A 20,077-nucleotide genomic window follows, 5' to 3' on the forward strand; every position below is an offset into this window, starting at 1 on the left:
TTTTTAAAATTTAAGTTCAACTTGGATCCTCTTTCAGTACATCGGTCCTTGGTCCATGTTCTCCTACACGTGCTATGAAACTTCTCAATGATTCACATTCTAATATCTTCCTGTAACGGAAACTATTTTCTTCCGGTGAATGTTTTCTTTCCCTCGGGTTGTCTCTCTTCTNATTGCGGGGTCTCCGAACGTCTCTATTTTTGTCGCAATCGCGCTCCATTAACACGCGTTAGAGAGCGGAAGACGCAGCGCATCGCCTTTTCAGTGGGCGCCATGGTGCATTTCTCGTGCGGGAGGCCGTGCGCCAAACGTTCTCGAGGTGGCCGAGAAGTCACAAGAAAACTACGGCCGCGCGCTCGTGTACTACAAGTGGACAATTCTTTTCGAAAGGGAGAGATTGAATTTTTTACTTTTCTATCGTTTGACAGCAGTTTCTGATAATTTCATATTGTCGAATTAAAAAAAAAGGGACCTAAAAATTTGAAAGGCGTAGCTTTTTTTGATCTACGAAAAAGTGCGGCAAAAACGTAATATTTCAGATTTTTGTCTCGTTCGAGCTACTTTCGCAATTGAGCTCGGTTTTTCGATGAAAAACAATTCTAAAGATGCTAGCGATCATTTTCCTACCAAGAAATCTAAATTTTGTTCAGAAAATCCCACTAAATTCACAGAAATAAGTTTAGTTTACTACCGTCTGGGACAAGGCCTCGAAAATTGACCGGGGAGCCGGCCGCGATATTTTCCAGGTCCCACTTTTTTTAATTCGACAATACAAATCAATCATATTTTTTCAATAAAAACCTTTCTTAGTTTATCAAGTTGTTATGTTTTTCTTTTAAAATCGGCGAAAAGACATAACGTTGACTTCAACTTCCTTGTTCAATTTTTAAAAAATTTCTTTTCACATGTTCAACAGAATAAAAATTAATTTTTCAGACTCCAATATGGCGTCTTACAAGCAGAACCTTCCGCCGTCGGCGGTGGTTCGTCAACATGTGTCCCTCGCCGACAAAAAATCTAAAGCCGAAGTTCAAAGGGATCGACAACTAGAAGTAGGTCTATCAAAACATTGTTCCTTACTTTTACCGAGTATTTCAGGAAGATCGTAAAGCTGGAACGGCTCCAGCTATGGTAGACGTACAGACTGGACGCGACATCAATCCACATATTCCAATGTTCATCTCTCAAAATCCGTGGTATGTTCCCAGTGAGGGACCTACCCTGAAGCATCAACGTCCACATGAAGAACGGCAGAAAAATATGACTCAAATTCATGAATGGTATCAGAAAGGAACAACGGGAAAATCAGCGACCAAGTTCCGTAAAGGAGCTTGTGAAAACTGTGGTGCAATGGGTCATCAGAAAAGAGACTGTTTTGATAGGCCGAGAAAATCGAATGCTAAGTAAGTTGAATTGCTATTATTGCTCAAGCGAACGGAATGATTTCAGAGAAACAAACGCCAACATTGCTGAAGATGACTATGTTCAACCGAAGTTGTCCCTTGGTTTTGATGCAAAGAGAGACAGATGGAATGGTTATGATCCTGCCACTCACAAACAAGTAATCGAAGATTACGAACATTTGGAAGAAGCGAGAAAAGTTGTGAAAGAACATGAAATGAAGGAAGGAGAATCAGAAGTTCCAACAACTGAGGAAGGAGCTCCAAAAGACGAAGATATGTACGCAGAAGACGCTGATATGGCTGGAGTATCCGTTGACATGGATTCCCGTACGAGAATCACTGTCAGAAACTTGAGAATTCGAGAAGACACTGCTAAATATCTCTATAATCTTGCTGAAAATTCTCCTTACTACGATCCAAAATCTCGCTCTATGCGTGAAAATCCTTTTGCCGGAGTAGCTGGAAAAGAACTAGAAGCTGCTCGTTTCTCAGGTGACAACTTTGTTCGCTACTCTGGCGAAGTGACAGCGGCTAACGAAGCTCAAGTTTTTGCCTGGCAAGCTACACGTGGTGGAGTTTATGCTCATTCGATTGCTGAACCAACCAAACTGGAAGCCTTGAAAAAAGAATACGAGAAAGGGAAAACAACCTTGAAAAACGAAACACAAAAAGAATTGCTGGATAAATATGGAGGTGGAGAGCACATGGAGCGGCCTGCTGACGAACTTCTCCTCGCACAAACCGAGTCTTACATCGAGTACAATCGAAAAGGAAAAGTTATCAAAGGAAAGGAGCGTGCAGCTATCAGTTCTCGGTTCAAAGAAGATATTTACCCACAGAACCATACATCTGTTTTCGGTAGTTTCTGGAGAGAAGGAAACTGGGGTTACAAGTGCTGTCATCAATTTGTGAGAAATTCGTATTGTACTGGAAAGCAAGGAGTAGATGCCGAGTCCAGTGCTGCAAAGGGTACAACAACATCGAATGAACAAGTGTTCAAAGCGCCAAAACTTGTGGAGCCGACAGAAGTGAAGGAGGAAGAAATGGTGAAAGAAGAATCTGAAGAAGAAGAAGAGTCCGTAGAACCCACTAAATCGCCTACGCCTTCTGACGATGAAGAAAAAATGAAACAGTACGAAGAAGAACGACGATTGGAGAAGGAACGGAGAGAACGTGAGCAAAGAAGACGCGACAAAAACCGAGAGAAGCGAGGAAGAAAGAAGGCAAAATTGGGAAAACGAAAGAGGCGTCATCGTGATTCAGATGAAGACAGTAACTCTTCCGGTAGCAGCGATTCCGAATCGGACTCCGATAAAGAGAGAAAAGAGACGCGCAGAGCATTAAAGAAAGCAAATCGAGAACGCGCTGAAGGAATGAAAGCAGCCAAGGAGGTAGAATTTTTTTTTAGAATTTTAATCTTATTCAAAAAATATTTACAGGGTGATCGTGGGAGGAAGTACAACACAGACTACTCAAACACTGCTCCCACCGAGAAGGAAATGGAAGCTTACCGGATGACAAGCGTTCACTCAGCTGATCCTATGGCTGCTTATATGAATTCCAAGTTTGAAAAGAAACACTGCAAGTAGTCTATAACAAATGTTCGTTCCATTTTCCATTTTTCTTTTTTGTTTGTTTCTAAATTTCAAATAAATATTTATAAATATTCAACCCCTTCACATATTTTTATCAACATTCTCATTCAAGGTTTTCAATGTATCTTTTTTCGGTGTACGAACCATTTTTCACCGCCTATAATTGTCTCCTCGAATTTCATAGGTAATACCTGTGAACTAGTTTTAAATTGAACAGAGTTGTTCAATTGTTGATTATCATTGAAGACGTATTTTTTTTTCTCCAAACCATCAGAACCAAACCGAACCCCACTTGTTCCCTCTGTCCTCTTGTCCGAGAGGAGTCCACCAATTTAAAGGAGCATGTGTATTTACGCGCAGGTCTCGAGACGATGTGTGAATTTGACTGGCGCGATTTTATCTTTGCTGTCTCTTTTTCTTTGGCCTATTATTTTCATGTAATTATTGATCAAATCTGACAAAACTTTTTTTTCGGTCGAGATTAATTCTGTACTGAAACTATAAAATTCAGGTACTTCACCATGTCGGAAGTGCCACACTTTGTGCTCTACGAGCACGCAGCAGGTTATGCCTTGATGAAAATCAAGGAGTTCGAAGACGCTGGACTTATCGTTCAAGAGGTGAGTACGAGAATCCAAGTTTTAAAAGTGTCCTCGCTTATAAGCCGGGGGACTAGCCGTATGCTATGTTCACTAGTAAAACGTGAGGAAAATTATAGAGACAACCAGACACCGTGCAAATTTTGATATGTTCGGTCACTATGTGTGTCCCACAATAGTAGAAAAATACTGAAGATGCTTTATGACATCTCGAACTTGTTTTTCTCAGGTTGATGCCGCTCATGCTGATGGATACAAGTTCTCGCAAATTGTGGAGTTGAAGGCGTTCGATCCATTCAAGAATACCGAGGCTGCGTTGGAGAACTGCAACTCTATTTCTGAAGGTAACCTGTGACCAATAGGGTACGATGTGATTATAATGCTAGTAATCTAGGTCTCGCTCATCCTGATCTCACTAACTTTCTCCAAAAAGAGCTTCCAAAAAAGAAAAAGCACGTTGTACTTGGAATCAATGACTCGAAGCTTGCCGGTTCGCTTACTGAAGCGTTCCCAGACCTGAAGCTTGTCTTCGGTGGTGTTATTACCGAGGTAAACTGAAGATTCGATATGAACTCGCAAGAGTTCTTGAAAATCTATTACCAATGACGATCGCCCACATTATTGAGTTTAGATTCTTCGTGGTACTCGTGTCCATTTCGAACGTTTGGCTAAAGATCTCCCACATCATTCCCTATCGAAAGCTCAACTTTCTCTCGGTCACAGTTACTCTCGCTCTAAGGTGCGTAGTTAACATGCGCGGTTCCGTTTGATAACCAATTTCGCAGGTCAAATTCGATGTCCACAGAGTCGACAACATGGTCATTCAGTCGATTGCCCTTCTTGATCAACTCGACAAGGACATCAACTTGTTCGGAATGAGAATCCGAGAATGGTACTCGTACCATTATCCAGAGCTCTTCCGTCTAGCTCCTGATCAATACAAGTATTCTCGTCTCGCTGTTGCGATCCTTGACAGAAACAAGATGGCTGAGAATGAGAACCTCGAGAACGAGATCCTTGGTGAGTAGTTTACTCAGTTATATACCTAATCACTTTTACCTCACTTATAAGCCGGGGGACTAGCTTTATGTTGTGTTCACTAGTAAAATGTGAGGTAGAGTATAGAGACAGCCAGACACCGAGAATGTTTTGATGTTTTCGGTCACTTTGTGTGTCCCACATTTTATTCATATTTGCATTGCAGAGATCTTGGACAACGATGCCGAAAAGACAGCTCAGATCATCGAGGCTGCCAGAACTTCCATGGGAATGGATATCTCCGATCTCGATCTTGAGAACATCAAGCGATTCGCTGCTCGCGTCGCTTCCCTCATGGAGTACAGACAACAACTCCACGAGTACATCAAGGACCGCATGGATCATTGTGCACCATCGCTCAGCGCCTTGATCGGAGAGCAAGTTGGAGCTCGTCTCATCTCGCACGCAGGATCTCTCACCAATCTGGCTAAATACCCTGCTTCCACCGTTCAAATTCTTGGTGCTGAAAAGGCATTGTTCCGTGCCTTGAAGACTAGATGTAAGTAACGATGAATAACTAATTTTATTAGGATAGGCATGTATTTAATGCGGGTGAATGACGTTAATTTGGCCGTTTAGCTTGCATGCGAAATCATTCTCCATCGAAGAATACATTCGCTGAGCTCTGTTCAAAGAATTCATGATTTTTCTGAAATGGAAACATTTTCAGCCAATACTCCAAAGTATGGACTCCTCTTCCATTCCAGTTTCATCGGAAAGGCCGGAACCAAAAACAAGGGACGTGTTTCGAGATATCTTGCTAACAAGTGCTCGATTGCTGCTCGTGTCGACTGTTTCTCTGAAACACCAGTCTCCACATATGGAGAGTTCCTCCGTCAGCAGGTGGAAGACAGACTGGAGTACTTCACATCCGGAACTGTTCCAAAGAAGAACATTGATGTTATGAAGGAGGCCGAGGAAGCTGCTGTTGAAGTCAAGGAGAAGGTAATGCTCCGTCGCATCGGAAATGTATAACTAATCCACAATATTCTAGGTCATCAAGAAGAAGAAGAAGGCTGCCAAAAAGGCAAAGCGTCTTGCTGAAGAAATGGCTACTGGTGCAGCAGAAGCTGAGGTTGACGAGGAAGCTCCAAAACCAAAGAAGAAGAAGAAGAGCAAGGCTGGAGACGAGTAGCCTCCATTAACACATCATTCCAATGATCGTTTTTATTTGTGAATATAACTCCTCAATGTTGAACTATTTTGTTGTTGTTGACTGTTTGACTTCCTTTCTGTTGTTGTTACCATTTTTGAAAATAATAAAAGTTTATCAACCAACAGCTCTGACTCTTTCGTGGAGTATCATATTGGGGGGGGGGGGCGGAAATTTCGTAGCCTACATTTGTTGGCCGAAGCCAGTCATGGACGGCAAGGAGGCGTGGTCAAAACCCCGTCGAGGGCGGAGCCAAGAGAACAACGGCGAAAGCTTGGAATATTCACAGCACTTCAGTTTAGATTTCGAGTCTTCATAAACAGGTCTCGCGTCACTTTTTGTCTGAAATGAGTTTCGCACTTTACTTTTCTAACTTTATTTTTCAGATTGTTCTCATTTTGGTCTTCACTCAAAAATGAATTGCCGACTCTTTGTGCTCTTCGTCGCTCTTCTTGTCGTCGCTTTTGCCCAGGTACATTATTATTTTCATTTTATTGCTTGGTCCAGTCAAAAAATACATTTTGTCTTCCATTGAAAATATGGTCATAAAAATAATACGGGTCCGGAATATATTTTCTGTTTTTAGTGTACACCCAATTCGTTTAAAATTCATTTGTCATTCTCTGGATAATAGTCTGTGAATTGTGTTTTGTGAACGGAACACTGAATGAAAAAAAAAAACTAAATTTGACACAATTTTTGTTCAAAATATCACCGATAAACAGAATGTATGGTTTCTCATACCAAAATTAGTAATTGAGCATTTTTTTTCGGAAATTAATTTAAATGTGCTCGAACGCAAATATACAAAGTTAACGTTGGTCTTGACAAGACAGCTTCAAACTGAACTGCCGAGTCTTATGGTTTTGTACCTGCATTCCTAAAAAAACGTTTTGGAAAAATCTAAAGATTCATCTGCTTTTCTTTTTTTCAAATGGGCCAAAAATACCTTCAAAAAGCATCAGATAACCTTTGCTTTACGAATTTGCACTCCCATCATAATACCACCAATCAAGAAAGGATTTGCATCATTTCTAAGAAAGTAACCTTCAAAAATTCACGAAATCTCTCCTGAATTGGATATTCATGTATTATTCCATTAATCATAATCCTCATGTTGTACTTCTGATGTATTTTTCTCTTTCCCCTATAATTTGTACATTTCAATTTCACCTGTACGGGAACAAGACAGATGAGAATCTATATGAGTAATGGGAATAGGATCATTAAGATTCAAAACTCAAGAGAACGGCAGAAAGTCGGGATCTGAAAAGAGCTGATTTAGTCATTCTGAATATTCGACGAAGTTCAACCGATTTGGAATTCAGGAACAAAGAAAAAAACATGTCTGACATGGTCTTTGTTAGGAATCACATATTTTCGAATTCTCAGTTTCTGTGTAAGCTCCATCGCGTAGTTCTTTTTCATATATCGGATTTCATCTCGGTAATTTGATTCTCAAAATTCTGGGTCTGATCTTTGTATGATCTTGATTTGGGTGGCACTCTATTAGAGTGTTTAATTTTTGTGACATTTCCCAACTTCCTAGAATTTGTAATTAAATTCCCAAAATTCTGGGTGTGATCTTCGATGATCTTTAGACGAAATTTCAAGATTCTAAGAATCGTGTTATTCTGAGAATGATTATTTGTAAACCTACGCATTTTAAATCTGTTTTATAACCAAATCCTTAACACAATCCGTTTTTGTTTTCAAATTTTGAACACGTCATTCACTTCCTGAAAAAATTAGGCCAACCGTGCAAACGGCAACTGAAAACCGAGTTTAATCTTACAAAAATTCAGCAGGTCACTCTTAGTAATTCCAAAACTTCGATTGTAGGCAAAATGGGGCTTCGTAGAATCACATGGACCATGAAGTAAGTTTTAGTCTTAACCGGATGTTTGCTTCTAGAAGCTTCTCATAATACATCTCAAGTTGAGATTCTCAACAACAATTAATTTTAATAACCGTCTTCTTCTCTTTTAGAAACTTCCGCTTCTCACACCCACGATTTCAGACTTGCTCTGAAAAGATCTTTGGCGTGAGAAATCTACATCTGATCAGTTGTTACTCTAAACTTCTAAACTTCCACGAGAAGCCTCACATTCATGTTCTTGTTCTTCGGACACACACTAAATGGGATTTCAAAATGATTGAAACGAAACATCTGAGTGGAGGCGGCTTCTTTTACTTGTCATCCTAGAAGAAGAAGCCATATATGAGAAACTACTGTACGAAATATTTCTAAAATTATAAGTCTGTCTACGAACTCCAAGAAACCACAAAAACAAACTTTAACTCCTACATAGTGATCATACAACTTTTATGATATAAACTATCATTAGTTATGTTATTCATGCCAAGTATGAAGCACAGTTTATAGTCAGAAGGTTTTCTGGTCACTTCTTCTGATGTAATACTGGGTTATGATCCACGTCTTTTCGGATGATATAGATCTCGAAAAAAATTCCCAGATAGTACGCAAAACTAGACATCATTCCGTAGATTGTGGTTTCTGATTTTGTACCCAAAGCGTATTATGATCTCCTTAGATAAATATCTAGTTCGCGGGAATTTCAATTCAATTTTCTTTTTTTTGACTCGCGAACAAAGCACATAATGAAGTAAGGGACAGAAACTACGGTCTTTCATCACTTTCTCAATAATTCAAAAGCACTTTGAACTCCTTTGCAAATTGCTTTCTTTGGAGATCTTCTGAGTCGGTTTCCGAGCCAAAAAGTTTTGAAATGCTTTCAAAAAAAAATAGCACTCAGCAGGAAGTTAAACGAAGAAAAATCACTGAGTGTTTTTTAATGGATCTGTTTATTTTTTCAGAACCAATACTGGGAGGAAGACGCTGGATTGTCTGCCCCATTCCAACTTGAGGACCAACGCTTCTTCGTCCCGATTCTTTCGGATAAGGTTGGAAGGATTCAAAAGAGGGTTGTCTATTGTCATTTGAATTTCAGAGATCCATCGATCAGAAAATCCGCAGCTTGAAGGAACGTACTGCCAATGGACAATTCAAAGGAATCTTGTTCGGAAGAAAGAAGTAATTCCCGAAGCAGCACCTCAAACGTCTTCTCCTCTTCTCTTAAGTTCCGTTCGTACACACCACTACATTTTGTACATTTTGTGATTCTTTTCTCTCTCTATTCCTACGAATAAAGTGACTGATTGTTGTGTGAAAATGAGTTTGATTTTCAGTGTGAGAAAAATAATGCTATATGGAGGTTTCTCACGCTCAAAAAAGGAAAAAAACGGAACTGGAAATTGGGTTGGAATACGACAACAGGAAACGCAAACGTATGCAGGGTGGCGCACAATTATCCGGACTGATAAAATCGAGTATATCTTCAGACACAAGTATCTTGGAAGCATGAAAACTGGTAGAAATATAATTTCACGTTTGATTCAAGACTTCTGAATTTTTCAAAGCAATTCCTCAAGTCTAGGTATTGTTACGATTGTCCAAAGATGAGCGACGTGATGTTTCCTGTACATCGATGTGATTTTATATGAGAGGAAGCAACTTTGACAAGTGATAACTGAACTTAAAGTTGATAAAATAATTTGAAACTTGGTTAGTTTACTGATGAATAGTTTGAATTTTTGCACTCCAAATTTCAGTCCAGAACAATGCTTCACTCAAATGTTATGCTGGTAAAAATTTGTATCTAGTTGTTTTTCAAAAGCTTCTGAATTTATGATGAAGAACTTTAAGAAAACCAAACAATCCTTCTATAATAATTTTTGCCAGGCATTCTGAGAGTTTAAGAGTTTTTTTGATTTCTTGGTGTCGAATCTTTCAAATCCATGGCTTTCTTCTGTACTTGATTTTTAACTCAATAATTTCTATGAATATTTATCTAGTTTAACATCAAATCTTTATTGAGAACCATCATTCTAGTAAAAACGGTTTATACTTTTCAGTCTTCTGTCTAGATCCATTTTTTGAATACAAAACAAAAGACATTACTAAATACGTGTTCTGTGTTCTACTCGGTACGCCGTCTCCACTATACGATGTTCTTTTGTAGTTGCCAGGTGATTCAAATCTCTTTGATTTTCAGAAATTTGTACCTAAATTCCAGGCATAGCTGTATCAATTACACAAAATTACATACCAAATGATCTGAAAATGAGTCGAGGTGATGAATCTTACATCCACAGCGACTCAAAAAACAGGTAGCAAAGATCTCCATACTGATCTTCAAGTTTTGTTTTTCTTCTGAAAGTGTTCGTAGATTCTTTTTGAAATCATGCAAAATAATCATGGATTGATGAATACTACCCACTTCGGTGTTCGTTTCTAAGCCTAATCTGAATTTGTTTTTACGGTGGAGAGTATCATTCATTTAAGCTGGATGGAGTTGCAGGAAAAAAAGAAAAACAACTTTTTATTACTCACAATCAGCAAAAACCATGATTTTCAAAATTCATAAAATAACTATAAACATCTCCAAGTTTTTCCTTTTTGTGGGAACGATTTTCCTTTGTCTAAAGCTCTGAGGGATTTCAGATCGTCCTCGGTCAATTGAACTTGAATAGTCTGAAATTGATTTTGGTTTGATATAGACACTTGATATTGTAAAACTCACATTATGCAAGTTGTCATGAATTCTGGAAGGTGTTGCTGATTTTGGAATCATAGATGTATTGCTACAGTAGGCAAATGCGTAGAGAATGGCTTGTGGTGTTTGATTATACTTCTGGCAGAGTTGGAGAAGAGCTTCTTCTTGAAGAATCTCCTGATTTCCCCAACAGAGAGAAGAGTAAGATTGGACGACGATGTTGTTCAGATCACAGAATTTTTTGAGAGTTGGGCGAGTTAGATATGGTTGGTATTCATATTGATTCAGCACTGGACGGACTTTCGAATACTCAAACATTTCAACAAGATGGTACACTTCATAGTTGGAGACTCCAATCGATCGCACTTTTCCCAATTCTGTAAATGAGGATTCTATATAACCACTAAGGAAATATATGCCAATTACCCTGTGCCTTTTCAAGATATTGCCATACAATCTTTCTTCTATTTTTGTTGATTTCATAGTCATCGTCATGTCCAGTATCACGATCGCGTGGATAATGTACCAAAAGAAGATCGATGTAACTGGAAAGGAGTACTGTAAATGATGGTTATTTTAATTTTAAAAACCTTACTCTGTTTGAAGTGAAGACAACGAATTGGCAAGTTGTTTTTCAGTTTCCTCAACTGTATTCTCGTTCACAGTGCGAACTTTTGTGGTGATGAAAACGTCTTCCCGAGTTAGACCAAACACTGGCAGATATTTCTGAAAGAAAGTTGTCAGATATTGAAGCGCGAACACAGAAAGTTACCTTGAGTGAGTTTCCAAGACAATGCTCATTTTTGTATAAATTAGCAGTGTCAAACAATCGGTATCCGGATTTCAAAGCAGCTTCTACGGATACATCAAGGGCCTCTTGAGTTGGAATCCGAGAGATTCCTAGTCCAACTTTTGGCATTTCGTATCCATCGCTGAATTTGAAAGCACCTCCGACGACTTGGGTGAAACGGGACATAGTCTAAAGGGTTCAATATGTGTCAAGAGAAAACTGAATGTGATGACTGAAAAATGAAGAAATGTCAACCCTATAAATGCGAAAGACAGACGGGAAAGATAGTGATTCAACAAACAAGACAAGTTCCAATGAACAATTTTTGAAAGTTGGGGAGTGATGTTTGTTGCAATGAAATCAATGAAACCAATTTGGTGATGACATGTACGGTTATTCGGGGAACATTTGAATGGATCAATGGTACATCGCAACCAATTGAGCTATAATTTCATGGTTTGGCTGTGGAATATTCTTTGTCTGATTAAGAGAACTGGAAAATGCAGCATTTCAAATATGGGTGGTCTCAATTTTTTTTAAATACTCTGGAATACATAGTTTCTGTGTTTAGTGTGAAAATGGTTTTATGTAAAACTGATCTCAAACCTAATAAGAATAAAACACGGTCTAAGGTTACGATTGGATGGATGATGCATAGGGATTCATTCGTTTGTTGATTTTGCTATTATGAAAAGTTATGACTGAATTCTAGAATTTTCGATATCCAGTATCTGAATATATTCATACAGTGCTTTGCAAGTTCTTACGTCTACCCATGTTGAGGCTCATAAATTGAGAGCTGTTAGAGGTATCGGTCTAATTTTTTGAAAATCGGATTCGAGACAACAAACTAAATCTAGTGGACAATTTTTGTATTGAAACCTTGAAAACTACCCGAGTTATCTGGAAAAGTCTGAAAATATACCTTTTGCAACCGTTGCAAGTTTATACGTCCACTCCAAAGATCAGTAGATCACGATCTCCAGCAAAGGCGGAGGTGTCCAATTTTGATTCTGTACAACTAAAATCACTGTAAAAAGTTGTTTTCATTACGTGTTTCTCTTTCTTTGAGTTTGTATGGTGGTACCAGGGATGAGAACTCGGAAAATGAGAACTGCTACAAATGAAAACTTGCAAATGAGAACTCGTTTTCCGGCTCTTATTCGTAGTTCAGGATTTAACTTTTTTCAGAAAAATACTATCGAAATGGTCTCGTTCTTCACAATACTTCATGATTTTCTAAAAAATTCCGGTTTCGACATATATTTTACGAGTTCTTATTTGTGTGTGTGTTCTTATTTGTAGCAGTTCTCATTTTCCGAGTTCTCATCCCTGGTACCACCGTTTGTATCATGACATGGGACCTTTTGCCGACTGATTCTGGAAAAGCTTTTAAAAAATCAGGATCAGCTCAAAGAAAAAAAAGGATCAGCTCAAATCCTGCCCTCAAGGTCCCATCCCTCTACCAGTACTGTAGTTTTAAACTCTTTGAAGTCGTGTAATGGTATCAACCAGGAGTCGTAACTTGAAGTCATCAAGTGGACGGGTTAGAGAAGTCTCAAAGCTGATCCAGGCATTGAAAGAGCAATCATGGCCCTAGCTCCGACAACTACCGACGACCACAAAGTGCGTTGTCTCCACTTCTTTCAAAAGTGCATCGAATCCAACTGGGGAAGGTGTTAAAATTTAACATGATCTACCAAAATAACCTTAGCATGGATGTTTTTCATTCTAAAAAAGAATCTGACAAAATTATCACAGTTTATACCACTAAAATTTTATTAGTTGACAAATTTCGAGTATCTTTTATAGGAATCGAGATAATTGCCCAATAAATAAAACAACAGATGGTGCGCCTTCGGCGCGATTGAGCCTAGTTTTTACTCGTTCGTCCTTAGTTTTTCACCTCTGTCCACGTTAAGAACATTCCACGTATTGAAGCAAAAAACAGTCCTTTGGGAAATCCCACTTTTTGAATTAGTTTGATAATTTTCACTAGCACTTTTTGACTGCCCTGAAGCTCCCTGCGTAAGCTGTTTATTGTTTCATTTGCTTTTTTCTTTCGATTGGTCGGATGCGAAAAAAGTTACAAAAGGCCCTAAGGGTCGCCATGTTTGGTGGTTCATGGCTAGGTGAATTCATTTTCACTGAACGTCCCCCTTTTGCAAAAGACTCAATCAAAGAAAAAAGTAACAAAGAAAAAAAAACAATAAATAGCGATCGTATAGCTTCTTAGGAGTGAAAAAGAACTATTGAAAATTGGAAAACTGTCTCCTCGGAGACAGGGGTTTTGTGTTGGTGTTTTCCCCCAGTGAAAACCCATTTTCCCTCTCATGTACTGAGCCTCTACGTGGCGAAAGGGATCAACAGACGGAAGTCTGGCTAATCAGTACACTTTTGAAACTTGTCATTTTTCAATTTTTTGTTGATAGTTCAGGAATATCTATATTTCAAATTTTTTTCAATAAATCCCTTTTTTACATCTTCCATTTTATTTTTCTCTTTTCCAAGCCCGTTTCCAAGAAGGAAGAATCAAAATTAGACACCTCCGTCTTCGCTGGAGGTCGTGATCTATACTGAACTTTGGTGTGGACGTATAAACTTGCAACGGTTGCAAAAGAAATTAGGTCGATACTTCTAATAGCTTTCAAGTTATGGCCCTAAACATAAGAATCTGCAACGCACTGTATGACAATGAATATTAAGAAAAAATCAAACTGATGGGTGGCAGTTGCAAATTATATCGTTTAAAAATCATTTATACAGCAAAAAAGCCCAAACAATTTTTTTATAGTTTCAGAAACAGTTATAAACATCTCCAAGTTTGTCCAATTGGTAAGAAGGACTTTCCTTTATCCAAGGATCTGAGTGATTTTAAGTCTTCCTCGTTCAAATGAATTTGCATAGTCTGAAAAATATAAACTCATTGATCAGGAAGATATGAAGTTTTTACATTATGCAAGTTGTCATGAATTCTTGAAGGTGTTGCTGATTTGGGAATCATGGATGTATTGCTACAGTAGGCAAATGCGTAGAGAATGGCTTGTGGTGTTTGATTATACTTTTGGCAGAGTTGGAGAAGAGCTTCTTCTTGAAGAATCTCCTGATTTCCCCAACAGAGAGAAGAGTAAGATTGGACGACGATGTTGTTCAGATCACAGAACTTTTTGAGAGTTGGGCGAGTTAGATATGGTTGGTATTCATATTGATTCAGCACTGGACGGACTTTCGAATACTCAAACATTTCAACAAGATGGTACACTTCATAGTTGGAGACTCCAATCGATCGCACTTTTCCCAATTCTGTAAATGAGGATTCTATATAACCACTAAGGAAATATATGCCAATTACCCTGTGCCTTTTCAAGATATTGCCATACAATCTTTCTTCTATTTTTGTTGATTTCATAGTCATCGTCATGTCCAGTATCACGATCGCGTGGATAATGTACCAAAAGAAGATCGATGTAACTGGAAAGGAGTACTGTAAATGATGGTTATTTTAATTTTAAAAACCTTACTCTGTTTGAAGTGAAGACAACGAATTGGCAAGTTGTTTTTCAGTTTCCTCAACTGTATTCTCATTCAGAGTGCGAACTTTTGTGGTGATGAAAACGTCTTCTCGAGTGAGATCGAACGCTGGAAGATATTTCTGAGAAAAGTTTTTAGATATTGAATTTAGAATCTAAAGAGTTACCTTGAGGGAGTTTCCAAGATAATGCTCATTTTTGTACAAATTAGCCGTGTCGAACAATCGGTATCCGGATTTCAAAGCGGCTTCTACGGATACATCAAGAGCCTCTTGAGTTGGAATTCGGGAGATTCCAAGTCCGACTTTTGGCATTTCAAATCCATCAGTAAATTTGAAAGCGCCTCCGACTACTCGAGTGAAGCGTGACATAGTCTGAACGTTTCAACATGTATCAAGAGAAAATTAACAGTGGGGAGATGACAAAAAGACAAATATAGTTTGAAATAGCATAGTCATTCGAGGAATATTCAAAGATAGAAAGTGCAACATTCACCCTAATTTTTTGCTCAATATATCAAACTTGAGCACATAGATGTTACAGTATTCATTACTGGATACGAAAGAATTCAAATGATGTTTGGCTGAACTCTTGCTATAAATATTGCTTAGCAATTCTGAAAGTGAATAGCTTCTGATGTTTTCATTGATAAGTAAAATGCTGTTATCAAAACATACCTAACTTCCGATCAGTCTCTGCGTCTCTACGGCGTCGTTTGATTTTCCCCACTATAGGTGCGCTCCATCGCTAATCGCCTTGACCATTTCTCTGCGTCTCCTAGTTGTCAGCATGCAATCTGCATGCTTTCTCTTCTTGAATTTCAATTCGTTTTCATTGTTTTTAAATCTCATAATTGTTCTCTTATTTTCTTCATTCAGAAGAAAACTTCTTTTATTCTTTTTCCAAATTTTCAAGGTCCACTTGTTTCATAATACTTTGATAACTAGAGACCTAGTCGTTGCAATGTTTCACATCAGAATTCATATTTTCTTGATGAACGACCTAATTGAACATGTGTTTATCTTTTAAAAAGTTTTCTTTCTGGTAAATATTTTTGATTTTGTAAATAGCTCATTCAATCGATACTTACTTGCCAAATTTGTCATTTATTTACTCTTCTCCTCGCGATGACTCATCCGAAAAGCATACGATCGATTCAACCATTTCATTACAGGCGACATGGACTCGCAAGGCCGGAAGGTTATAGTCGTCGACAACGGAACAGGTGTAAGTTTTCAGAATTTTATTTTAAACATTGAATTAAAGAAAAACTAAAGCATCTTTGTAGTTTGTCAAATGCGGGTATGCTGGAACCAACTTCCCTGCTCACATATTCCCGTCGATGGTGGGCCGTCCCATCGTGAGATCGACGCAAAGAGTTGGAAACATTGAAATCAAGGTTTGCACTAACAGAATAAGACTCGTGCTCATTTTTTTCCATTTTCATGATTTGATGGTTGGTGAAGAGTGTTCTCAACTCCGTCAGATGCTCGACATCAACTATCCAATGGATAACGGAATAGTGAGAAATTGGGATGATATGGGTCACGTGTGGGATCACACTTTCGGTCCGGAAAAACTAGACATCGATCCGAAAGAGTGCAAACTTCTACTCACTGAGCCACCACTCAACCCAAACAGCAATCGCGAAAAAATGTTTCAAGTAATGTTTGAGCAGTATGGGTTCAACTCGATTTATGTGGCTGTCCAGGCAAGATAATGAGAAGTTTTTAAATTTGCATACGTTCCCTATTTTCAGGCTGTGCTCACTCTGTACGCGCAGGGACTTTTGACAGGTGTTGTAGTCGATTCAGGAGACGGTGTCACCCACATCTGCCCTGTTTACGAAGGATTCGCTCTTCATCATTTGACAAGACGTCTGGATATCGCAGGAAGAGATATTACGAAGTACCTGATCAAGGTAGGAACATCTTAAAGCTGAATCTTTGAAATAATACGATATTTTCAGCTTCTCCTTCAAAGGGGATACAATTTCAATCATTCTGCGGATTTCGAAACTGTCCGCCAAATGAAAGAGAAGTTGTGCTATATTGCATATGATGTTGAGCAAGAAGAACGGTTGGCTCTTGAGACGACTGTTCTCTCACAACAGTACACGTTGCCTGATGGTCGTGTGATTCGTCTTGGTGGGGAGCGATTCGAAGCTCCCGAGATTCTCTTCCAACCCCATTTGATCAATGTAGAGAAAGCTGGCCTCTCAGAACTACTTTTTGGATGTATTCAAGCCAGTGACATTGGTATGCGAAAGTTATAACTATTATTGTTGTCTGAGAAAAAAAAGGTTAGAGAGTATTTTTTGCAGTCTGAATACGGTAGGGATATCGAAGCGACGCGCCTAAATAAAACTATGTGGAGACGCAGTTACTTTTTCTCTGCGTCTCAACCTTTTTTTCTCAGACAACAATAATATCAGTTAAAAAAGATCAATTCCTCTTCAGATACTCGCCTCGACTTCTATAAACATATTGTTTTGTCTGGTGGAACGACCATGTATCCTGGTCTGCCAAGTCGGCTCGAGAAAGAGCTGAAACAGCTGTATTTGGATCGTGTGTTGCACGGAAACACCGACGCTTTCCAGGTAATTTTAACGAAAAATCAATGTTATTGCCTTAAACATGATAGCTTTGTCCGTTTTCTATTTCACTAGATGACCACTCCAATTCCAAGAATGGCGGGGTCCGTCGTCCGAAATGATTTGATGATGTGTTAACTAAATGCATTTTATTTCTTCGTGTGAGGCCTTAAAGAACACTTCTTTGTATGTCTTCCGCCCCATCACTTCAGTGTTCACTTACATCCTTCTTCGAGAGGCGTGGCAACGTCCTTGAATGAGACTAAAAAATCTTCAAGTCACTTTTTTTCAGAAATTCAAAATTCGCATTGAAGCGCCTCCAAGTCGTAAGCACATGGTTTTCCTTGGAGGAGCTGTATTGGCTAACTTGATGAAAGATCGTGATCAGGACTTCTGGGTATCGAAAAAAGAATACGAAGAGGGTGGCATCGCGAGATGTATGGCCAAACTTGGAATCAAGGCTTAAAAAGTTGTGAATTATAATCGTGTTTCTGTTTGAAGTGCTTTATGCTCACTTATCCCCGTTTTTCATTGTCTCCCATACATATATATTCCTTAACATGTTACCTAATTTATTTTCTATAGGCATCCTATTCCCCACTCTCCTATTCTACCGATTATCTCTTAAACCAAACAACCCCCCGAATCCATCATTCTCTGTTGTAAATACATTTTCCACTTTGAATTCATTCACTTCCTACGTTTGGTTTAAGATTACGTCGTCTTCCTTTTTTTCCATTCAATGAAACCGAAATCATCCAGAGAAAGGGCAACAGCAAAAAGAATGATTCGATAGTGATGACCCGCATTTGAGACACGGACACTCAACCACCATAACGGATAATCGTTATCTTCAGGCCCGTGTCCTCCTCGTTCTCCTCATTACCTGATCATATTTGAGGATTTTGCAACAGTTCGTTATCCATCCATCAGTTCAGTTTCCTATTGATTCATAAGCCCACCCCAGTCGTGTTTTCCATGTTTCTCAATCACTTTGATTGAAATGGGTTTCTTTTCAATTGGCCCCCATAAATCAGTGGTCGATCGAAACCGTCAGAAGCCACCGACGACGGGTACTTCTAAAATGCATTTTAGTGTCCTTTCGTCGCCTGACCAACCTATCAAACTGAGAGGGAGGTCTCGTCTGTGTAAAAGGCAAATTGGAACTTTTTTACGACTACTGCTACTGCTTCCCTCTAGTTATCCCCCAATGTTTTTTTTTATTGTTGACGACTTCAAATTCCAAAACTGTTATTCATTTTTCATTTGGTAAAAGAGATTACTGTAGCAGCAGTGGTCTTTTTTTAAAGTTTTGGTCCAATTGTTTGACTTTTTAAGTACACTTTCGGAAACTTGAAAAATCAGATAAAAAAATTTATGTTGAAAAAATCAAAATTTTGTATCTTTTCCGATTTCAAAATGTGTTCTATCAAAAAAATCATATTCGAAAACTCTTAATTTGTTTTCGTAGTCTGAAACTTATTCATTCGCTTGTATTACCATGGTTTCGAAATGACTGTTTTCGTAGTGTCGCAGTTTCGAAGTGACGCGGAACCAATGATTTGCTTATGAACTGAAATATAGAGTTGTGCAAAAAAAAGATACATGTGACCGTGGTATCAGGTCTCAAAACCAGAGCTACAGTAACCTAAAAGTTAAAATTGAAAAAATCGAGAAAAAAAACCTCTTGAAAGTAGTATTTTTTCAGGTTACAGCTAACGTATTCCCTGTAAATGAAGCTCACCCAAACCGTCAAATTTGAGCTCAATTATCTCGCTTTCCGTGAAAGATATCAGAATTTTTTCAACAAATCAACTTTTCAAAATTTCTCACAGGAAACGCGACAATTGAGCTCAAAGTTAACTGCGTGGGTGGACTTCTATTAAAGCAAATAAGTCGTTTTTGGTTCTAACGAGCCCTTTTCTTCCACAACTACAACTAGTTTGCCTTTTGTCTTCTATACTTCTCATTTTTAGATCACTTTGTTTTGCAATTCTTACTTCTAGATTTTTTGATGTTGTGACAAATCAGCTGATCAACAAATCGAATTCGCAAGTTCAACTTCATTTTCTCAATCTCTAATAGTTAAAAAGTATTTTAAACTGTTGTCCATTTTAATGCTTCATAAATGTTTTATCTTTTTCCATTCATCATCCGTTTCCGGCTACTGAAGAATGCTCTTCAGCTGGTTAAGAATTCAACTGATAACCTCTAAAAATGAGTCAAATGCATTCCAATTCTCCTCACACCCCTCTTCCATATGTTTGGCATTATAAGAGAAAAGACAGAAAGGAGATGCCGAAGAGACTGCGAGACGCCAAAACACACTGTAATCAATCTTCTCACCTTTCACGCCAATCATCCTCTCGATCATCATCAGTTCAGTATCTATTCAACACTTTCAAACTGTTTTTTTTTCTCTTTCTTTTCAAATAAGAATTTCTGAGTGACACAGTAATATTTGGAGCTACTTCAAAAGGAAAATACTGCAATTTTTCTTTGCTGAAAGAAGCATTCCGTTCCAGTCGTTCTCTCTTCAATCATAACCTCTTTTTTCATTTTCTATCTTTCTTTTTCTCAATCTGAAATTCAGTTCTTTTTTCTTACACACTAATAACAAAACACCTAGTTTTCCTTTTTTTTATCACACCGTTCCTTACCGGTTTATTTTGAAGATAAAGAGGAATCTACTGAAGTCCCTCGTTTTTTTACCCATTTTCTCCTCGTTGTTCGCCTACTTGATAAGAGCATTTTGAACACATAAAAACTTCAAAACTGTCAAAACTCAGGTACTTTTTT

At 38.4% G+C, this 20,077-nt stretch overlaps 6 protein-coding genes across 6 annotated transcripts; 4 read left to right on the forward strand and 2 right to left on the reverse strand.

Annotated features, from left to right (window-relative positions):
• Nucleotides 1–944: 944 nt before the first annotated feature.
• CBG09591 lies at nucleotides 945–2,992 on the forward strand (the record flags this gene model as incomplete). Its single annotated transcript, XM_002637046.1, has 4 exons — nucleotides 945–1,052; nucleotides 1,099–1,403; nucleotides 1,450–2,794; nucleotides 2,843–2,992. 4 exons carry the CDS (start codon nucleotides 945–947, stop codon nucleotides 2,990–2,992), a joined length of 1,908 nt encoding a protein of 635 aa, XP_002637092.1.
• Nucleotides 2,993–3,519: 527 nt separating this feature from the next.
• CBG09590 lies at nucleotides 3,520–5,770 on the forward strand (the record flags this gene model as incomplete). Its single annotated transcript, XM_002637045.1, has 8 exons — nucleotides 3,520–3,618; nucleotides 3,827–3,941; nucleotides 3,992–4,146; nucleotides 4,229–4,336; nucleotides 4,383–4,617; nucleotides 4,802–5,134; nucleotides 5,306–5,580; nucleotides 5,630–5,770. The coding sequence occupies 8 exons, from the start codon at nucleotides 3,520–3,522 to the stop codon at nucleotides 5,768–5,770; spliced, it is 1,461 nt and encodes a 486-aa protein (XP_002637091.1).
• A 1,210-nt stretch (nucleotides 5,771–6,980) lies between these two features.
• On the forward strand, nucleotides 6,981–8,847 carry CBG09589 (the record flags this gene model as incomplete). Its single annotated transcript, XM_045237628.1, has 3 exons — nucleotides 6,981–7,046; nucleotides 8,627–8,713; nucleotides 8,761–8,847. 3 exons carry the CDS (start codon nucleotides 6,981–6,983, stop codon nucleotides 8,845–8,847), a joined length of 240 nt encoding a protein of 79 aa, XP_045094008.1.
• A 1,394-nt stretch (nucleotides 8,848–10,241) lies between these two features.
• CBG09588 lies at nucleotides 10,242–11,341 on the reverse strand (the record flags this gene model as incomplete). Its single annotated transcript, XM_002637043.1, has 5 exons — nucleotides 10,242–10,343; nucleotides 10,393–10,742; nucleotides 10,792–10,910; nucleotides 10,961–11,091; nucleotides 11,138–11,341. The coding sequence occupies 5 exons, from the start codon at nucleotides 11,339–11,341 to the stop codon at nucleotides 10,242–10,244; spliced, it is 906 nt and encodes a 301-aa protein (XP_002637089.1).
• A 2,620-nt stretch (nucleotides 11,342–13,961) lies between these two features.
• On the reverse strand, nucleotides 13,962–15,056 carry CBG09587 (the record flags this gene model as incomplete). The annotated part of the gene is made up of 5 exons (XM_002637042.1): nucleotides 13,962–14,063; nucleotides 14,109–14,458; nucleotides 14,508–14,626; nucleotides 14,677–14,807; nucleotides 14,853–15,056. 5 exons carry the CDS (start codon nucleotides 15,054–15,056, stop codon nucleotides 13,962–13,964), a joined length of 906 nt encoding a protein of 301 aa, XP_002637088.1.
• Nucleotides 15,057–15,864: 808 nt separating this feature from the next.
• On the forward strand, nucleotides 15,865–17,744 carry Cbr-arx-2 (the record flags this gene model as incomplete). Its single annotated transcript, XM_002637041.1, has 7 exons — nucleotides 15,865–15,912; nucleotides 15,974–16,084; nucleotides 16,133–16,390; nucleotides 16,445–16,606; nucleotides 16,655–16,943; nucleotides 17,145–17,284; nucleotides 17,571–17,744. 7 exons carry the CDS (start codon nucleotides 15,865–15,867, stop codon nucleotides 17,742–17,744), a joined length of 1,182 nt encoding a protein of 393 aa, XP_002637087.1.
• Nucleotides 17,745–20,077: the final 2,333 nt, after the last annotated feature.

The sequence above is a fragment of the Caenorhabditis briggsae genome (assembly GCF_000004555.2).
Source record: "Caenorhabditis briggsae complete genome, chrV, whole genome shotgun sequence".
NCBI classification, from domain to species: domain Eukaryota; kingdom Metazoa; phylum Nematoda; class Chromadorea; order Rhabditida; family Rhabditidae; genus Caenorhabditis; species Caenorhabditis briggsae.